At 43.2% G+C, this 16,234-nt stretch overlaps 1 protein-coding gene across 7 annotated transcripts in view; it reads left to right on the top strand.

Annotated features, from left to right (window-relative positions):
- pde5ab (phosphodiesterase 5A, cGMP-specific, b) overlaps positions 1 to 16,234 on the top strand; it is an 80,580-nt gene that overhangs the window by 48,809 nt on the left and 15,537 nt on the right. For 6 of the 7 annotated variants that reach the window (XR_004616942.1, XM_034615097.1, XM_034615099.1 and 3 more), the window contains exons 8-12: positions 1,081 to 1,148; positions 9,019 to 9,127; positions 9,213 to 9,297; positions 11,503 to 11,678; positions 14,353 to 14,412. Coding sequence is in view for 6 of the 7 variants with exons in the window: in XM_034615097.1 (XP_034470988.1) it covers positions 1,081 to 1,148; positions 9,019 to 9,127; positions 9,213 to 9,297; positions 11,503 to 11,678; positions 14,353 to 14,412 (498 nt within the window). In the remaining variant the exon portion in view is untranslated. The remainder of the gene's footprint in view (positions 1 to 1,080; positions 1,149 to 9,018; positions 9,128 to 9,212; positions 9,298 to 11,502; positions 11,679 to 14,352; positions 14,413 to 16,234) is intronic. The other variant, XM_034615095.1, reaches the window with a different exon arrangement.

Here is a 16,234-nt window from a genome sequence, read left to right as displayed (position 1 = left end):
GGGCAAGATACTGAACCCCAAATTGCCCCTGAGAGCTGTGCCGGCACTGTATGAATGAGGTGTATTAGAGAAAGTGCTGCACATAGATGCACTGTATGAATGTATTTGAATGGAGGCCTACTGCAAAGTGCTTTGAGTGGTCGTCAAGGCTCTAAAAGCGCTATACAAATACGGAGCATTTACCATTTCACCATTCAACACATAAATCACACCATAACACGAGCAGACAGTAGAAGGGGTGGTCTCTGATAACTGGACATCAAAACCCAGTGAAAGGAAGTAAAGCTTTGACTGATCCGTCCAAAGAATTTAAGAAGTCAGGTTTGGTTTATTTCAATATTCCTTCAGACAGGAAAAAAAAAATCCATTATCCCGTGTCATCCTGTTATAAACCTTCCACGTCGCCAGAGACCCCAATAAATGTCATAACATTGCCGGGTCCTTTTTCTGTTTAAAACAGCTTTATTACCCCCACCTAGATAGATCAGGGTGAACTGATGCCACAGAATGACAGTGTGTATGTGAACGCAAAGGGTAGGGGGGGCAAATTTTTCCAAAACGAAAAAGCCTTGTCTATCTTTAACATCCTGTCCCCACCTCTTAAAAATGGAAAAAGGATCCTTTGTGAGGGCTTGGAAGTGCAGGTTGAGAGAAAACAAATCCCTATAAGGGGGGAAAAGGCGAAAGGAGCATTGGAATGTCGAAATAAACTCTCCTTCTGGGAAGGCTTGATCAGTAATAGATCAGCATCCCTTTTTTCATGCAGGGAGATGTATTTTAGGCATTGTGCACAGTATCACTGCTTAACCTAGGATACATGAATGTTGTATTAAGTTGTAACAGCTTAATTGAAGGGAATGGGGGACGTTGATATAACCAGGAGAGACACAGGGTGGGCCTAAAGTAAAGCATGGAAGAACTTTCCCGGAGACAAAACTAGACAGAAGTCTGGACACTATGTCTTGATGTATTCATGTTCCAAATGACAATTAGTAAGCACCCCCATCAAGTTCTACCCACATCTGTGTCTGTAATATCGTAGACAAACATAAAAAAAACGTACTTTTATTCTTTTTGCAGAACTCCTTCTCTAGGGTCTTTCACATGGAGTACGAGGAGCTGGGCGAAGTCCTAGATGCTCCCAAAAGGTAAGGTGATCCCCCTCAACTGAACCCCGTTATTGAATTAAAAGTCCTGTAGGTTTAACTTGAGGCGTACTCCCAACTATTTCCACCGGCTATTAGTGCTAATGTTTCCTTGAATATGCAGACTACCCTTTTCCTCTCCCCCAGAGCCCCTCAGATGACGTTTGTGAAATGGGCACTCGCACAAGGATTCATTATCATCACATAGAAGGAGAAACAGGAAAAAAAAGAGATGTAAGGCAATGTTGTGGCAGCAATGGAAGTCTTATTGGACCCATTCAGTCACTTTGAATTGAAAGAAAAAAGACAAGACTGAGCAGCTCAGTCCAATGCTCATATGTTTGCTGAGCTGATTTGCAGCCCTTCAGGATCTTTTTGAGGTAATCCGCCTCATTCACCTGCCAAATTCCCAGACATTTGATCCTGGCTTTCAGATCCGAGCTCTTGTTTTCATTAGCTGGACACTTTAGGCTTGATACAAGCCACATTTTGGGTCAATTTGACAGCTCCTTTATCACAATCTATTTATCACGATGAAGTGGGGCCTTTTATTATCTTTGAGGCGGTCCAGGACCTTTCCAAGATGGTCTAATAATTGTCCCTCAGGCATACAAAGTAGGTTAGAGGTCAACATGCACACTTATTGCATTGTGACAGCTGTATAAGTTGCCTGTGATGAAACATTTTTACTACACCGAATTGAGATGTCCAGTCTGTTAAAACTAGAAAGTCTGTTTCATATTACCTGTCTTTGTATGTGTTGTCTTTTCAGTTTTTTTATTTGCCAGGCCCTCTAATGGGCTTCACTATGTGGCTCCACCTCAGCCTTACAAAGATCTTTGCACTCAACGTTCAGTCAGGAGGTACTATTCATCCTCTATAATACCCCATTGCACTTTTCCTTTGGCTGTCGGCTACCTTGAAGACAGATTACAGCACTCAGCTAAACATCTGTCACCCTCTAGACTGAGATGTCCTCCAAAAGCTTTTTCCGCTTGCTCCCTCCGACTTGCAGGCAACAGTCAAACCGTGGTTCCAGTTCAAAAACAGAAGATGACTGGCATGTTAGTGAGGAAGTTCCAAACTGTCTGCTAATGCTGCTGAGGCTAGCGGATGCGAGTGCTCGGTTCATCAAACTGAATTTACTGGGGAAATGGAGCACAAGAAGCTGTGGGTCATTTTAATTTCTCCCGACATGATATAGATATGATATAGTTGTTTGGAGAGGAGAGAGCTGATATTAAGAAACCGAGGAGAGGTGAAGATCAAGTGGCAGAGGAAACTGAGTGACTTGAGGATTTACAGGCTGGATGAGTAGAATGTCTGGATGAGAGAAAAGGATCGGGGGGGAGGCTACAGCTTCCTGACATCAACCCATGCTCCAGCCAGGAGTAGTGAATAAGCAGTAATCTGATTTAAGACGCAATGAGATAGAAATCCCCACCCTCCCCACCCTAGAGACGGGTGGGCTTGCCTCCCCAGTTGCTATGCGGCCACTAAAATTCAATCTCAACCCAAGCAACAGAATTGGATCATTGGTGTGTGTGTGTGTGTACACGTGTTTGTGTGTGACAGTGTGTGACAGTGTGCATTTCTATTTGTGTGTTTGCCACATACTGTATTTGTGCTTGTATGAACCTATCCTTACATGGAAACTACATATTTTTACTGTGGTCCACCTGAACAGATTTGAACAGATAACACAGTTATTGAAGAGTTATCGATTATCAATAAATCAATCAAATTTTATTTGTATAGCCCATATTCACAATCACAATTTGTCTCATAGGGCTCAACAAGGTGCAACATCCTCTGTCCTTAACCCTGCGAGATAAAAAAATCAACTACCAAAAAAATACCTATTAACAGGGGGAAAAAATGTAGAAAATATATATATTATACTGTAATGCTCACTTTTCTTATACTGTAATAATAAAATTTTATAATGACGTATTTGTGACACTTAGCAGCACAGACACTGACCATGAACAGTCACTAGTGCACCAAACATGTATTAATGAAAATGCATGTAGTTCCAAGGATTGCACCATCTACTCCTGGTTGTTGTGTATGTGAAAGTTCAGTGTTCAGGCTCCACGTCAAAACACTCTCAGTTTGTATCTGCACTCTGAAATCAAGGTTCAGGAATTTAAAGGTAATAGCTACGACCACTGGGCAGAGGGTGTGCTTGCCACATGCACTCACACACACACACACGACTTCATGCTATGAGATGTGAAAAGAGCTCATGGGACCAAAGCTCGGTTCTAATAAAGCAGACCCCCCCCCCCTCTTTCCTGCATGGTCCTCCTCACACACTGGCTGCTTTCACACCAAGAGGACAACCTCTGCGACTCATCTGCTTATTTTTTATTATTTTTTAACAGTTGTGACAGAAAATGGTTACAGAAAACATTTCATGCAGACTTTTTTTTTGGTTTGGATGTGGTAAACTGGAGCTCCCAGAGTGAATCCACACCCCTTCAGTAGAAGACACGTATATGCACGTCCTCATTTAAAGCAATAGCATTTCTACCACTTAAAGAATCTGCTCAAAGAGGAGAAGAATCTGGACATTCTGCCGGGTTTTTTGGACATGTGGCTTTCCATAGAGGCGGCGATTCTTTTCTCAACCTCTGGTTCTTTTCGATAAATGGAAAGCAGCAGCGTTTCTGGACAGTCCCACATCTTACACAGGTCCTTGAACACGGCCTTGTGGAGGACATTGATTATATCTGGGGACATGTCTAAGTCAATGTCTTGGACTTCGGCCCATGTTTTTTCAAACAGGTATTGAGTGAGGTGTATTGATTCGTCACACAAGTTCACTTTGGACTTTGCATACACTCGAGTGACGAACTGGTCAATGACGAGATTGACATACATCTTTTTGCGGGGCTCTGCCCGTTCCGTTGCACTGTTGATCTCTGAGACCGGAGATCCTACGATGGGCTCAATCTCCATTAAAGCGGAGGTCACCCTCTTGGTGTAGTCACCGGCCTCTTTTGAGAACCACCAGTTCATCAGTTGCAGGAAATTGGTCACTCTCTCCTTTATGTCCGCGTACATCTTTCTGTGGGACTTAGGAACAGACACTTTGGTCACTTCAGCTGGACTCGCCACTAAAATGTCAGTTGCGATGTACGTATAGAGGACATCGGTAAGGACGGGGGCGTTTGCAGGTGAAACTCTGTCCTTGGTCTCTGTCAGAAGCAGAGACTCCACACTATCCATCAGAGACTTGACTGACTCACTGCTCGGGACTTGGGTCTCCTTACGGAACTTCTTCCTGACTTGTGTCCCCATCTTGAGCATCGATGCTGTCACCAAAAACTTTGCAAAAAGCTTCTTGATCCTCTTCCCCACTCTGTTCCAAAGCTTCTTGTGGCTCTTTGAGGATTTGGAGCCTCTACTCGAATCAGATGATCTGACGCTCTCCTCTTCACTAATTATCTGATAGATTTCATCTGCAGCAGCTTTAAACTCCAGAGAAGATTCAGATATCAGCCCACTCAGGTCAGATTCTGACATTTCGTCCAAAAGGGGCTCGATGATGTCGCTCACCTCCTTCCCGATGATTTCCTGGACGGCCTCACTTGTCCTATAGTCACTGCTGCGGACTGATGATTCTGAGGATGTTCGTCTGTCAGAGCGAGAACTGGGTGATGAAGAGTCAGTGCGTGCAGAGGTTGGTTTCCCCCTAGGGAACTCGTTTATCAGCTCAAATGTCTTTTGACTGCGTAGTTTCGGCTTGAACGAGCCCTCGATGTCGCCGGCAGATTTCTTCAACACTCTACAAACACAATTGACCATTTTCTCAAGTTTGTTGGCTGTGGTCTGGTGACACTGTGGCAGTCTGGTGGAGCATCCGCTGGTGGAGCATCCGCTGGTGGAGCATCCGCTGGTGGAGCATCCGCTGGTGGAGCGCTCAGACCGGCGGGAATTGACCCTCTCTGTCATCTCCTCTGCAACCAACTCAGTGAGTTGATCCAAACTCACAGACTTTTTTAAGCTGCCCGGTGCTAAACTCTGACGGAGAGCGTCTCCCAGACTGGACTGGATACTCTCCGCAGTAAAGGGAAAGTCGTTGTGTCCATGTGCTGTGATCAGGTCTGAGGACACAGACAAAGTCATGTTCAGAAGAAGTTCTGCCAACAGAAACCTTGTGACGTGGTCTGGTGTTTCTGATTTTAACAGTTCCCACTGCTCCGTAGTCAACTTGGTATAAAGATCCTCAATCTGCATGCGAATAGTTTCAACTGTCATGCTGGGAAGCTCCAATGCATTAGATGTATCCATGGTGAATGTCTGTATTGCAGTCTCCTCCATATCTAGGTTTAGGTCTATTTGATCCGTTTCTTTCCACTTAGCGCTGCTGACCAAGGTAGTACAAAACAAAGCCCTTGATATGGAACATGAAGGGTATCTTCTTCCATAAGTCATATAGACACATCAAAGACATGATAAAGAACCAAAGACAATTTTAAAGATCTCAAATAATGTTGAAGATCAAAGCCACAAAAAGATTGTGACTCTTAATAGAAAGCCCGGCCTCTTGTTCAAAGACATTGTTATTTTAAGGGCGTTTTCAGTCATGAATTGTGGAGGATGTCCGAGCCTCTTCTTCTTCTCTGTTTGGTTTATTGGCGGGTAGCAACCAACGTCAAGGTGCATTACCGCCTTCCACTGTGTGTTGAACCCCCCCGCACAAAATATTTTATAGAAGAGTCAGTGGAGCATGTAATGCTTCACTTTAATAAGTGTGTTCGAGAACGAGAAAAGCTCAAGAGGAAAAGTGCAAAGCAGAGAGGAAGAACTAAGCTTTGAAATAGTAGTTACCTTTGGAATAGGGAGTATGTTCCATTATCTGAGGGAGACAGGATTGGACAAACTGATTTAATATGAGCTAGATAACTCTGATATACACTCCAACACAGGAGGTTGTCACCCGCCACTCAACTGAACGAAGGAGAAGCTATCAAATATCAAGGGTAATAAGAGATACGCTACCGAATGGGGAAGAAGAGGAAGTAGGATATTGAAACACACAGTAGAGGGCGGTAATGCACCTTGACGTTGGTTGTCACCTGCCAATAAACCGAATAAAGAAGGAGAAGAAGACTTGGGACTGGACTTTCTCTGGCGATCGTCTTTCACACGTGAAGAACGCAGCAGGAGGTCCTGGGCTCAAACTCTTAAATTCAAGGAAGCACAACAACGAGAAACAGAAAGTAAATCTCGACGAGTTGTGTTTCATGCTGTACTTTTCTTAAAATAAAAATAAAAAAACAGATCAGAGATCAGGAAGTGTGTGTGTTGTTGTGATGGACACATGTTTGAGTACAGTAGAGAAACTGCTGTTAAAACAAACCCACATTTCTTCATGAGTACTGGCAGAGAGGTCTGTGGATGGAAAGCTACTGTTGGTCCAGTGTGTTAAAGCGAACACATGTTAAAAGCTACTGTGCGTAGCTGTTGTAGATGAGACAATAAACGTGTGAACCATTAGAGATTGACATCTTTACTCGGAACAACTCAGCCTGATTGAGAGCCACAGACAAGGTGGGCAAACCCAAAAGTCTTGAGAGGCACATTTACACATTCATGGAAGTTGTTGATAGTAAGGAACTAATCCTTTAAAGTCAAAAAGGGAAAAGTCTGTCAGGCCTTTAAAGCCAGAAAAACTCACAGGGAATACTGATCTTTTCTCTGTCTTACACACTGTACAGAGGAGAGGGTCACAAACCATGCTTTCTATCAGCTTTTATTGGCTCTTTTTTTCACTAATACCTTCTCCGGGCAGAGATACAGCTAAGAGACATAAAGTCAATAGCGGCTGATAGAAAGCCCAGTTTGTGACCCTCTTTTTACTGGAGAAACAGATGGAGCTGTCAGATCTCGTGAGGTTTCTGCTTTGAAAAGGAGACTCGACACAGTTTTCCAAGGACTAAACAGTATTGAAACACAGTGAGTGGATTTTCTCCACATTAAAGCTGTTAGGTGTGTGTGTGTGTGTGTCTGTGTGTCTGTGTGTGTGTGAGGGACCAAGAAAAAGGGAAAATAGGCAGTTGTGAAAATCCCAGCACTGTCAGGAGTGACACAACCCAGATGTCCTATCTTGTCTCGTCCTCTATAGTGTGTAATTTTTTACAGCCTTCTCTCATGGCTGCGTCTCCCCTGTTTAGATCTAATAACTCTTTAAATACCACTGTGTGTGTGTGTGTGTGTGTGTATGTGCTGGATCTGCTCTGGGAGGCCTGTGATACTGTAAAACCAGGCAGCTCCAACTGGGCCAACACAAGAGGGGAGGGGCCCTGCAGGATGTTAGCTTTGACCCGGCTGGAACCGCAGGAGGCTTTTTATAGTGACATTAACCCGAGGCTGCGGATTCCCAACGACACAGCGTCTGTTTCACCGAAGCAGGAAATTCAGTCGAGCTGAACCGATGTGGATCCGGCTCGCAGGAGCAGACAGGTTTTGTTTTTTTTAACCCTAACAAAGTGGGGCAATTACGTTTTTTATGGATTCCGAGTTTGATTGTAGTGAATTGAAAGCTAGCGTAGAGCTGTCGTGATGATGTCGTGGCGATGCCGGCAGCTGCTCTGTGGCCTAATTTAGGTCAATCACAGAGAGCGGGAGAGGAAATGTGGAGTTTAGTGTGTTTGGGTGATTAAGCTCGAGCACAAGTGCACAAACTGTGCAGCGTTTCCATCTGAAACACGTGTGTGTGCGTGTGCGTGTGCGTAAGTGGAGGCAAGTCTGGACAGAACACATTGTTATAATTAGCCTGAAGCCCTAAAGTCATCCAAAATGAAACTCCTGCTCACAGGCTGGAAGTTGAAAAAGTAAATAGGAGCAAAGAAAGTAAAAGCAGACGTAAGTAAAAGTCCTGCACTGAAAATGTAAAAGTACAGCAGTATCATCTGCCATCTTAATGTGGTATTTGGTCATTGTGCCGTTACTTAATATAATGACACACTGCATCAGATTGTAAGTTCCTCATATGGAACTACAGCTGGCAGGTCAATGCAGAGATTACATGTATTTAGTAACAATACTCAAGTATTAGGTTACTGATACTCCCCCCCTTTAACACATGTTTCCTATCTATCATTCTTTCTGTTATCTATTAACACACCCGTATTCCCTCCTTCTCTCTCCCTCTCTCACACACACACCCACACACACTCACACGCCCCTTCCCACCGCAGCGCTCCAGCCAAAATCCACTGGCGTTTGCCATAACCTCATATGATGTTTACATATCCATTTTCTATCGTTTATCATGCAGTATTACAGCCGACTCTGTGGCTGCACTTGGAGCAGCTAAAGATAATAAACAGGCTTATTAAGCGCTGACAGACCTGACTGACGGCTGCAGCTTTCAGACCTGAGGGGGGGGGGACTCGCCTTGCAGGCTGCAATTCTCTCATTTACCAGCAGATTTTTGTTTGTCCGGAGCTGAAGGAAAAAGCTGTTTTAGGGTTGTAATGGTTGAGACATTGAAGCCAAAGAGCAGCTGGGTAAAGTTTTATTAAGGAATAGTCAGCATCAATCTTCCAAGTGTCTCTAAGTAAATCGTTTAGAATCACTGGCACTTATACCAATTTTACACTTAAGAATTTAATCAGATCATGTATAATTTCATCATTTAGAATGAGACTAGATATAACAGGAATTTAGGGGGTAGAGTGGGTCGTCCTGAGTTTTATTCTTGATCAGCAGCTTTGGTTCTGAGTGGGATGTCGAAACATGAGGAGCCAACATGTGTCCTGCAGGGTTGAAGAGATGAATCCAGGTGACCATGGTGTTTTCTCTTCATTATTCATGGTTAGTGAGAGAAGCTGTTTGTGTTCTATGTGTTTCTCCTCAGGGACTGTGATGTCAGTCAGATCAACTACATGTACGCCCAGTACGTCAAAAACACAATGCAGCCTCTCAACATCGTAGACGTCACCAAGGACCAACGCTTCCCCTGGACAGTCAGTACTCTCTCCTTTTTTACATTTCATTTCTTTGTTTCTTCTTTTCCCACGGTGCGTAATTATCCCTCTTGTCCTCTGACAGAGTGAAAATCCAGATCACAACAGCAACCAGATAAAGAGTTTGCTCTGCACTCCCATCAGGAATGCCAAGAAGGACAAAGTCATAGGTACGAGATCTTTCTCTCTCTCGCTCTCGCTCTCGCTCTCTCTCTCTCTCTCTCGCTCTCTAGTGGAGCACCTTTCAAAATGCTAAACCTGGGCTTCAATCACATATTTTTGTATCCGTCCACGACAGTAGCTTAGCTTGGTTCTCAAGATAAATTAACGAAGACTGAAAGCAATCCAAAACCACTCATTAAAAAACTGAGGGTTTTCTGAAAAAAACATTGACTATAACCTTGATTTCTCAACCACTAAGAATGAGGTGGTTTACAATAAAAGCCAAAGGTTTCATCTGTCAGACGGTTTATATTCCACGTTTCTATCTGCTTCAGAGGCTGAGAAATGACGGTTTTAGTGACCCTGTAGAGGCCCTTCATCGCAGAAATCTTCTTCTTCATCCTTGAAACGCAGACATGGATTTAGCATGTGGGCTACGCTGGCATGATCATTTTATCCGATTAGCTGCTCCAACTTTGCCCCAGTGTCGTTCCCCTCACTCAGGTCGTCAGCTGTTGTCTGAACTCATTTGTTTCACCTTCCCCACATGAATTTGAGCAAATCACGATGCATTTTATTGGTCATGTGCCTTGACAACATCATATAACATCGTCACATGCAGCTCTAACGGAAGAAGCACACGTATGTTGTTGCACGCAGACTTAAAGGGACATACATGCATATGTTGCACCTGGTCCTAAAGGAACACTTGTACTTTTTAGCTTACGGTTAGCCACAAGGTCAACACCCAGGACAATGAAATGAGATCACATTATTCTTTACATTGTAAAAATACATACAGCCTCACTTAAAAACACGCGCTGTATCCAACAGAGAGAGCCGAGCCCTGTCAATCACTGATCCCAGATCTGTGTCCTCAGACTGTCTTTGTGGTTCCGCATTTACTTTTTAATGCATTGATTATTAACCGTCTTAAATCCTAGGCCTGCGAACACTTTAAGCCAACACGGCATTACCACTTTCATTATCTGTTCATGAATGGTCCTGCCACTCCATCCATCACAGTAATTATCGTCTGCATAATTAACTCCATTAGTTGGCTACGAAGATGACTAATGACCGCGGATGTCCCTCGGTGATCAGACAAAGCAGGTCCTCGTAGCCTCTCCTCCAGCCCTGAAGAGTCCCAGTTGACGAGCAAGATCAAAACATCTTTATTACAATGAAATGTCCCTGGTCTTTCACCCCCCCAACACATTAATTCAGATTCGCTAATGTTTTGCTTTGTGAATACATTACTTGCATTAGAGAGGCAATATTCTCTTCCATGTCCTTATTTGGCGCAGGTTTGAGTCCAGGTCAAAGAAAGAGTGGTAATTGTATCTAATTGAAGGATTATGTAACCAGGCATTTACACAAAACTGCAAACCTTCAGCTCACATCAGTTCAGGCAGCTCATTATTCAACTGTTTGTTGAATGTTAAAAGTTTTCACTTTTAATAGAATGCAAAGTTCTAATTAAATGTTCTGCTTTCGTGCTAACATGAGAAAATGTCATTACGTCTGGCACAATTCACTTGGACTCATCGATGACCTGATCACAATTTGGTGTTTAAAGGCCAAGTTCACTGTGAGCTCTAAAAACATGTTTTGCCTTTTGAATGTAATATCTCAGGAACACCTGAAAGGACCTCTTTTAAATTTGGCACAAACATTCACTTGGACTCAAAGATGAACTGATTAGATTTCAGTGGTGAAAGGTGAAGGTCATGGAAAACACATTCACTGGTAACTACAACCACAATGCGGTATCACTAGTTTCTTTTCTTTTTTTTTTAACTCTGCCCCTAGAACATCCGGCAATGTACCAACTTTACCGTAGCTGCAAGCTAGCCAGCCGTCTACTGTGTGTTTGTGTCTAGCTCAGCCCCAGACAGAGCCCGGAACTCACCATAAACTTAGATTATTGCTTTTATTTCCCCTCAGCCTCTGCCTCTCTGAAACAGATTCCTAGTGCTCTGGATGTTTGCCCAAATCTGGCACATTTTTAAACATTTACATCCATTCATGTCATGGAAAGACTCTTTCCACCTTCTTGGCAATGTGTACAGCTTACAGCTAAAAATACTACATGGCTCCAGATTTACATACCATTGGTTTTATTGGGATCTCCGGTCCCACGGAACCTATGAATAGTGGATCAAGACAGGTCAACTAGAGGGACTGACGCATGTTCTTCTGTGTCCGTGTAGGCGTATGTCAGTTGGCGAACAAGATGGATGAGGCGTCGGGCAGCGTGAAGGCCTTCAACAGGAACGACGAGCAGTTCCTGGAGGCATTCGCCATCTTCTGTGGTCTCGGCATCCAGAACACACAGATGTACGAGACCGTGGAGAGAGCCATGGCAAAGCAGGAGGTCACACTGGAGGTCAGCATCACTCTCGCGCGCGCACACACACACACACACACACACACACACACACACACACACACACTATACATTACTTCCAAAAATCATCATACAGTGAACTGCACATATGGCTTTGCTGAGGTTGTTTCACTAAAATCCTCCATTCTCAAATAGAGACTAGAGAGTCTTTATTTACCTCAACTGAGGCCAGGCCGGACACAGGCCATTATTACAGAGGTTCAAATCACCCTTGTTTTATAAATGGATTAGAGCGTATCCTATTTCATGATATCATGTCATGTCCTATTAAGGGAAGCATTTGCCGATTTCTTGTGTAATCACAGTTTTACAGTCTGAGGAGGTGAGAGGTGCATTTGGATGAAAGGAGCCTCTTCTCCAACCAAACTGTCCTTGTTCAGACAAGTTGAAATCAGCTGTAAGCAGAATGGAAAGTTAATCAACTTACTTAACAAAATGTTATGAAAGACTTGGACAAATCCACAAAGAGCTAACCTCAAATTTTGTTTCCTATGATTGAACAAAAAGTCTGCAATGTATTGTATTTTTCAGTATGAGCACATTTTCATCTTATTAAGTTTTAATGTTCAGTTCTCAGCAACATTTTGTCCATAAATAAAACACATAGTATTTTGTATCTTGTATTTTGCAGTTTACATCAAATAGATTTTCATTTGATTGTTCCTACATAAGCACAGTGTCTCCTCAGAGTCAGTTTATGAGTGAAGTCTAATGTAGACAGAAAGGTAGTAAGTCAAAGATAACAAGTAATAAAATACTGTATCGAGGTAGTTGTAGTCTTGCAATTGAATATGAACTTAGAGAGACTGAATCCAAAAATATTTCATGTTTATGCTGTTGTTGAATTTCTATCTTTGTGTGGAACCAGTTTGAATTTGAGACCACGACAGTGAGAACCTTTTTCAGACTGGGCTTCATGGTCAGGGTTATTATACATGTTGTATTATAATTAAGGCAAAGTGGGGGATTAGACGTGTAGATGTCCCCAAGTGATGTAATGAGGGTCCTGACAAGAATAGAAAAATATAGCGTGTGTGTGTGTTAGTATCTCTGATGGAGCTATTTGTGGGCGTGTGAGTGACAGTGATGAGGCGAGGCAGACAGATTTTTTTTTAGCTGCTCCTTGACACTTCCTTGTCTCACTGTGTGTGACGGCAACAAATTCATTATGACCGAGCCCACACACACACACACACACACACACACACACACACACACACACACACACACACACACACACACACACACACACACACACAAGATCACCATCCACTATTAGCACCCCCTGTGCCCATTTTGCATGCGCCCTCCCTCTCAGTCATGTAAATGCATACACACCATACACTGTCCCTGTTCCCAGTATGTGGTCTCCATGTCGGGAGCTGTCAGCTTCAGGGTGTCGGTGGGGACGTCTCCTCTCGGCTGCAGCTGACACCTGCCTCCTCCGCCGCTTTTCCCAGTTCAATTCGCTCGCACTGGTCAGAGGCGTTGTACTGTAACTCTTCATCCTGACTTTAATGAGAGAAAGTCGCCTACACAGCTGGACAGATGAACAGTTGGACAGTGCATCTGAATCGGCAGCTCCGTGCTTACCAGTTAAAATACAGAGGATCGCTTCAGTGCTTCAAAAACAGCTTTTAATGATCACTTTGCTCACGCTTCCAAAGAGAAGCTAATAAATGATCAGAGAAACACCCACCATAGAATATACGTTCTCGTCACAAGACATCGAAAATAGCAACAAAGGTAGCTTTGAAGAAACTGGGCCAAAATGTGCTTTTTAGACCAAAGCTGAGAAACCGAGATCACTGCCACTGTGGGGAGTCTTTGATCACACAGCAGCCTCCGCGTGGATAGTTATGAAAGTCTATTTAAATGACAGGCAGTGAGAAATCATGCTATATGGGTATTTATGCATCATTACTACTAGTGTGCGAAATGGAGAACATTCCCCATCACAACAAGTTGTTTTAGAAACTGTATCCATCCATGCACCCATTATCTATACCGCATATCCTTTGAGGATACATTATTTTACAATTCTAACTGTATATGTTGTAGACGTAGTGAATAGATGTAGTTGTGTCACACATGTCACAACACAATCCTCTATCATACACACCCTACCAATTTGGCGGACTATTTAAGCTGCAAAGATTTCCCATCTCTCCCTTTGCTTGTTATTGCCTCTGCTGCCCTGTGTCAGTAACGCTGCCCCTCCACCACCCCAGCATCCACCTGTCATGTTTGGAAGGGGAGGGCGAGGTGAGGGGTATTCAGCTGCAACATGCAACTTCACCACTAGGTGTCACTAAATTCTACACACTGATCCTTTAAAGAAAGTGAAAACAAATTAAATCCAGATCTGCACTAAAATGTTATGGGTTCTTCTCTGGCCCATACAACATCCTTCCATGAAATGTCATGGAAATGAATATAGTAGTTATTGTGCAATGCTGCTAACTTACAGATAATTGACTTTATTCTCATACTATTGTGACTTAACTCTGGTAATATTGCAACTTTTTTCCATTTAAGTGGCCGTGGTACTCTGTCGTACAACCTGAAGGTCACCACAAAGACGAAAGTTGATCTGTAGAGAAGTCTGCAGTAAGTTGCTGACCTCATCTGTTTTTATATGTTTATGTTGCAGGTTCTGTCGTATCACGCCTCCGCCACAGAGGAAGAGTCGCGGGAACTGCAGGTAACAGCGGTAAATAAAAATTAATTAATTAAACAATAGAAACCAACGTGCATGAATAAAGACACACACACACACACACACACACACACACACACACACACACAGGCAGATGTTGTCCTTCAGGGTCAGAGGAAGCAGTCATGAAACAGAACACCACACTGCTGAATCAGCATCATTATAGCAACACTATATGTCTGTGGCCTTGACAAGCACATTTTTAGTGGAAATCGTCAGCTTGTATAGAACATAATGCACTGTCAAAATCTATAATGACCTTCTACAATGGACTGTGGTCGACTTGAATTATCCATGTTTGTTGTTGAGTCACTTATTATTCCACAAAGTGTGAGATGTTGGATTTTTTTAAATATGTCCTTGTCATAATAACTTTTAGAACATTCTATTAGAGGTGAAAAACTTGTGGTGCAACACTTCAGAAACAAAATAACAAAACAGATTTGCAGATGCAGATTTTAACAAATATTCAGAATATAAAGCAGCAAAACAAAAGAAATGTCAGACAGCACAATAACAATTCAGAAAGAAAAGTGTTTCTGAAAACCCGACATAGGTCACGTTGATTTTTTCAAAGATAGTGCGCGACCAGATTTTAAATTGCTGCCGTTGCCGTAGTTTAAAAATCAAGCGACACTGTGTCGGTTTGTGTGGAAGATAAAAATGACACTCATGACATATTTCACCGATGATGTGTGCAGGGTTTCAAAGAGACACCAGACAATGCTGAATTTGTGCTCCGGGTTTAGAGGCCACCTGTCGTAGGCGTTGTTTTGTTTCACTTTCAAAGCCTCTTCAGGCAAAAACACTTTGCTGTGTAGTTATAGAAGGAGGTGCAGCTGGCAGAGGCTCGGCAGCAGAATGACCGTGGAGAGATCGTGATAATAACACAGTGGCAGTAGCCCCGTGATGCTGCGGCTGCTGAGCAGAGAAAAAGTTAATAATGAAGGTTTATTTTAGCTCTTCGAATGATTCATCATATAATTGCTGTTCAGACATCTCTACAGGTTTGACTCCTCCGCGCTTAAAGTTAGAGTGGGTCGTCCTCTATAGGTCCTTAGTTCTAAACCCCAGATGGCCCCTGGAGACTGTGCCGCTCTCTTAGAGAAAGTGCTGCACATAGATGCACTGTATGAATGTGTGTGAATGACAAAAACTCAGTCATCAAGACTAGAGAAGTGCGACGTCTGACGCTAAAGTATCAGGATTCAGTGTGTTTGATCCTTTTCGGAGCCGATGTCTGGCCCAAGGACACTTCAACATGCAGAGTAGAGGAGCCAGGAAATCGAACCACTGAGTTAGATGACTCTCTGTTTCTGTTGTTGGACAATGGAACAAGTATGAGACAGTGACAGAAATGTGGTCCATTAAGAGGACATGCTCTGGAGCAGTCACTTTAAAGCCGTTTCCACGCTGATGCTGTGCTCTGATAACACTTTCTTTTTACCGCCATGACTTCGTCTGACAAAATCACCAGACACATAAGTTAAAGACATTGGCGCCGCTGTGATTTCAGCTGTATTTACTTGTACAAGGATTGTTCAGAGATGAAGGTAGAGGCTCCAGAATGTTTGTCTTTTAATCAGTTTTCACACATGAACCCTGGACAGTGCCCAGAGAATAGGGTTGGGACATTTTCCATTTCACACATGCAGCTCACGACAGGAGAGTGAACATGTGAGACATGTTCACACCTCTCTTTGGTGTCGGAGAAGGATGACACCTGGGTATAATGTGCAGGAGGTTTGATGGAATCATTATCAACACACACGCTCACTTGTGTGTGTGTGTGAGATGCAGCTTTTGTGTATATATA

Source organism: Hippoglossus hippoglossus, chromosome 18 (assembly GCF_009819705.1).
Source record: "Hippoglossus hippoglossus isolate fHipHip1 chromosome 18, fHipHip1.pri, whole genome shotgun sequence".
Classification (NCBI taxonomy): Eukaryota; Metazoa; Chordata; class Actinopteri; order Pleuronectiformes; family Pleuronectidae; genus Hippoglossus; species Hippoglossus hippoglossus.
Note: the sequence above shows the minus strand (reverse complement) of the source record. Positions and strands in the feature narration are given on the sequence as shown.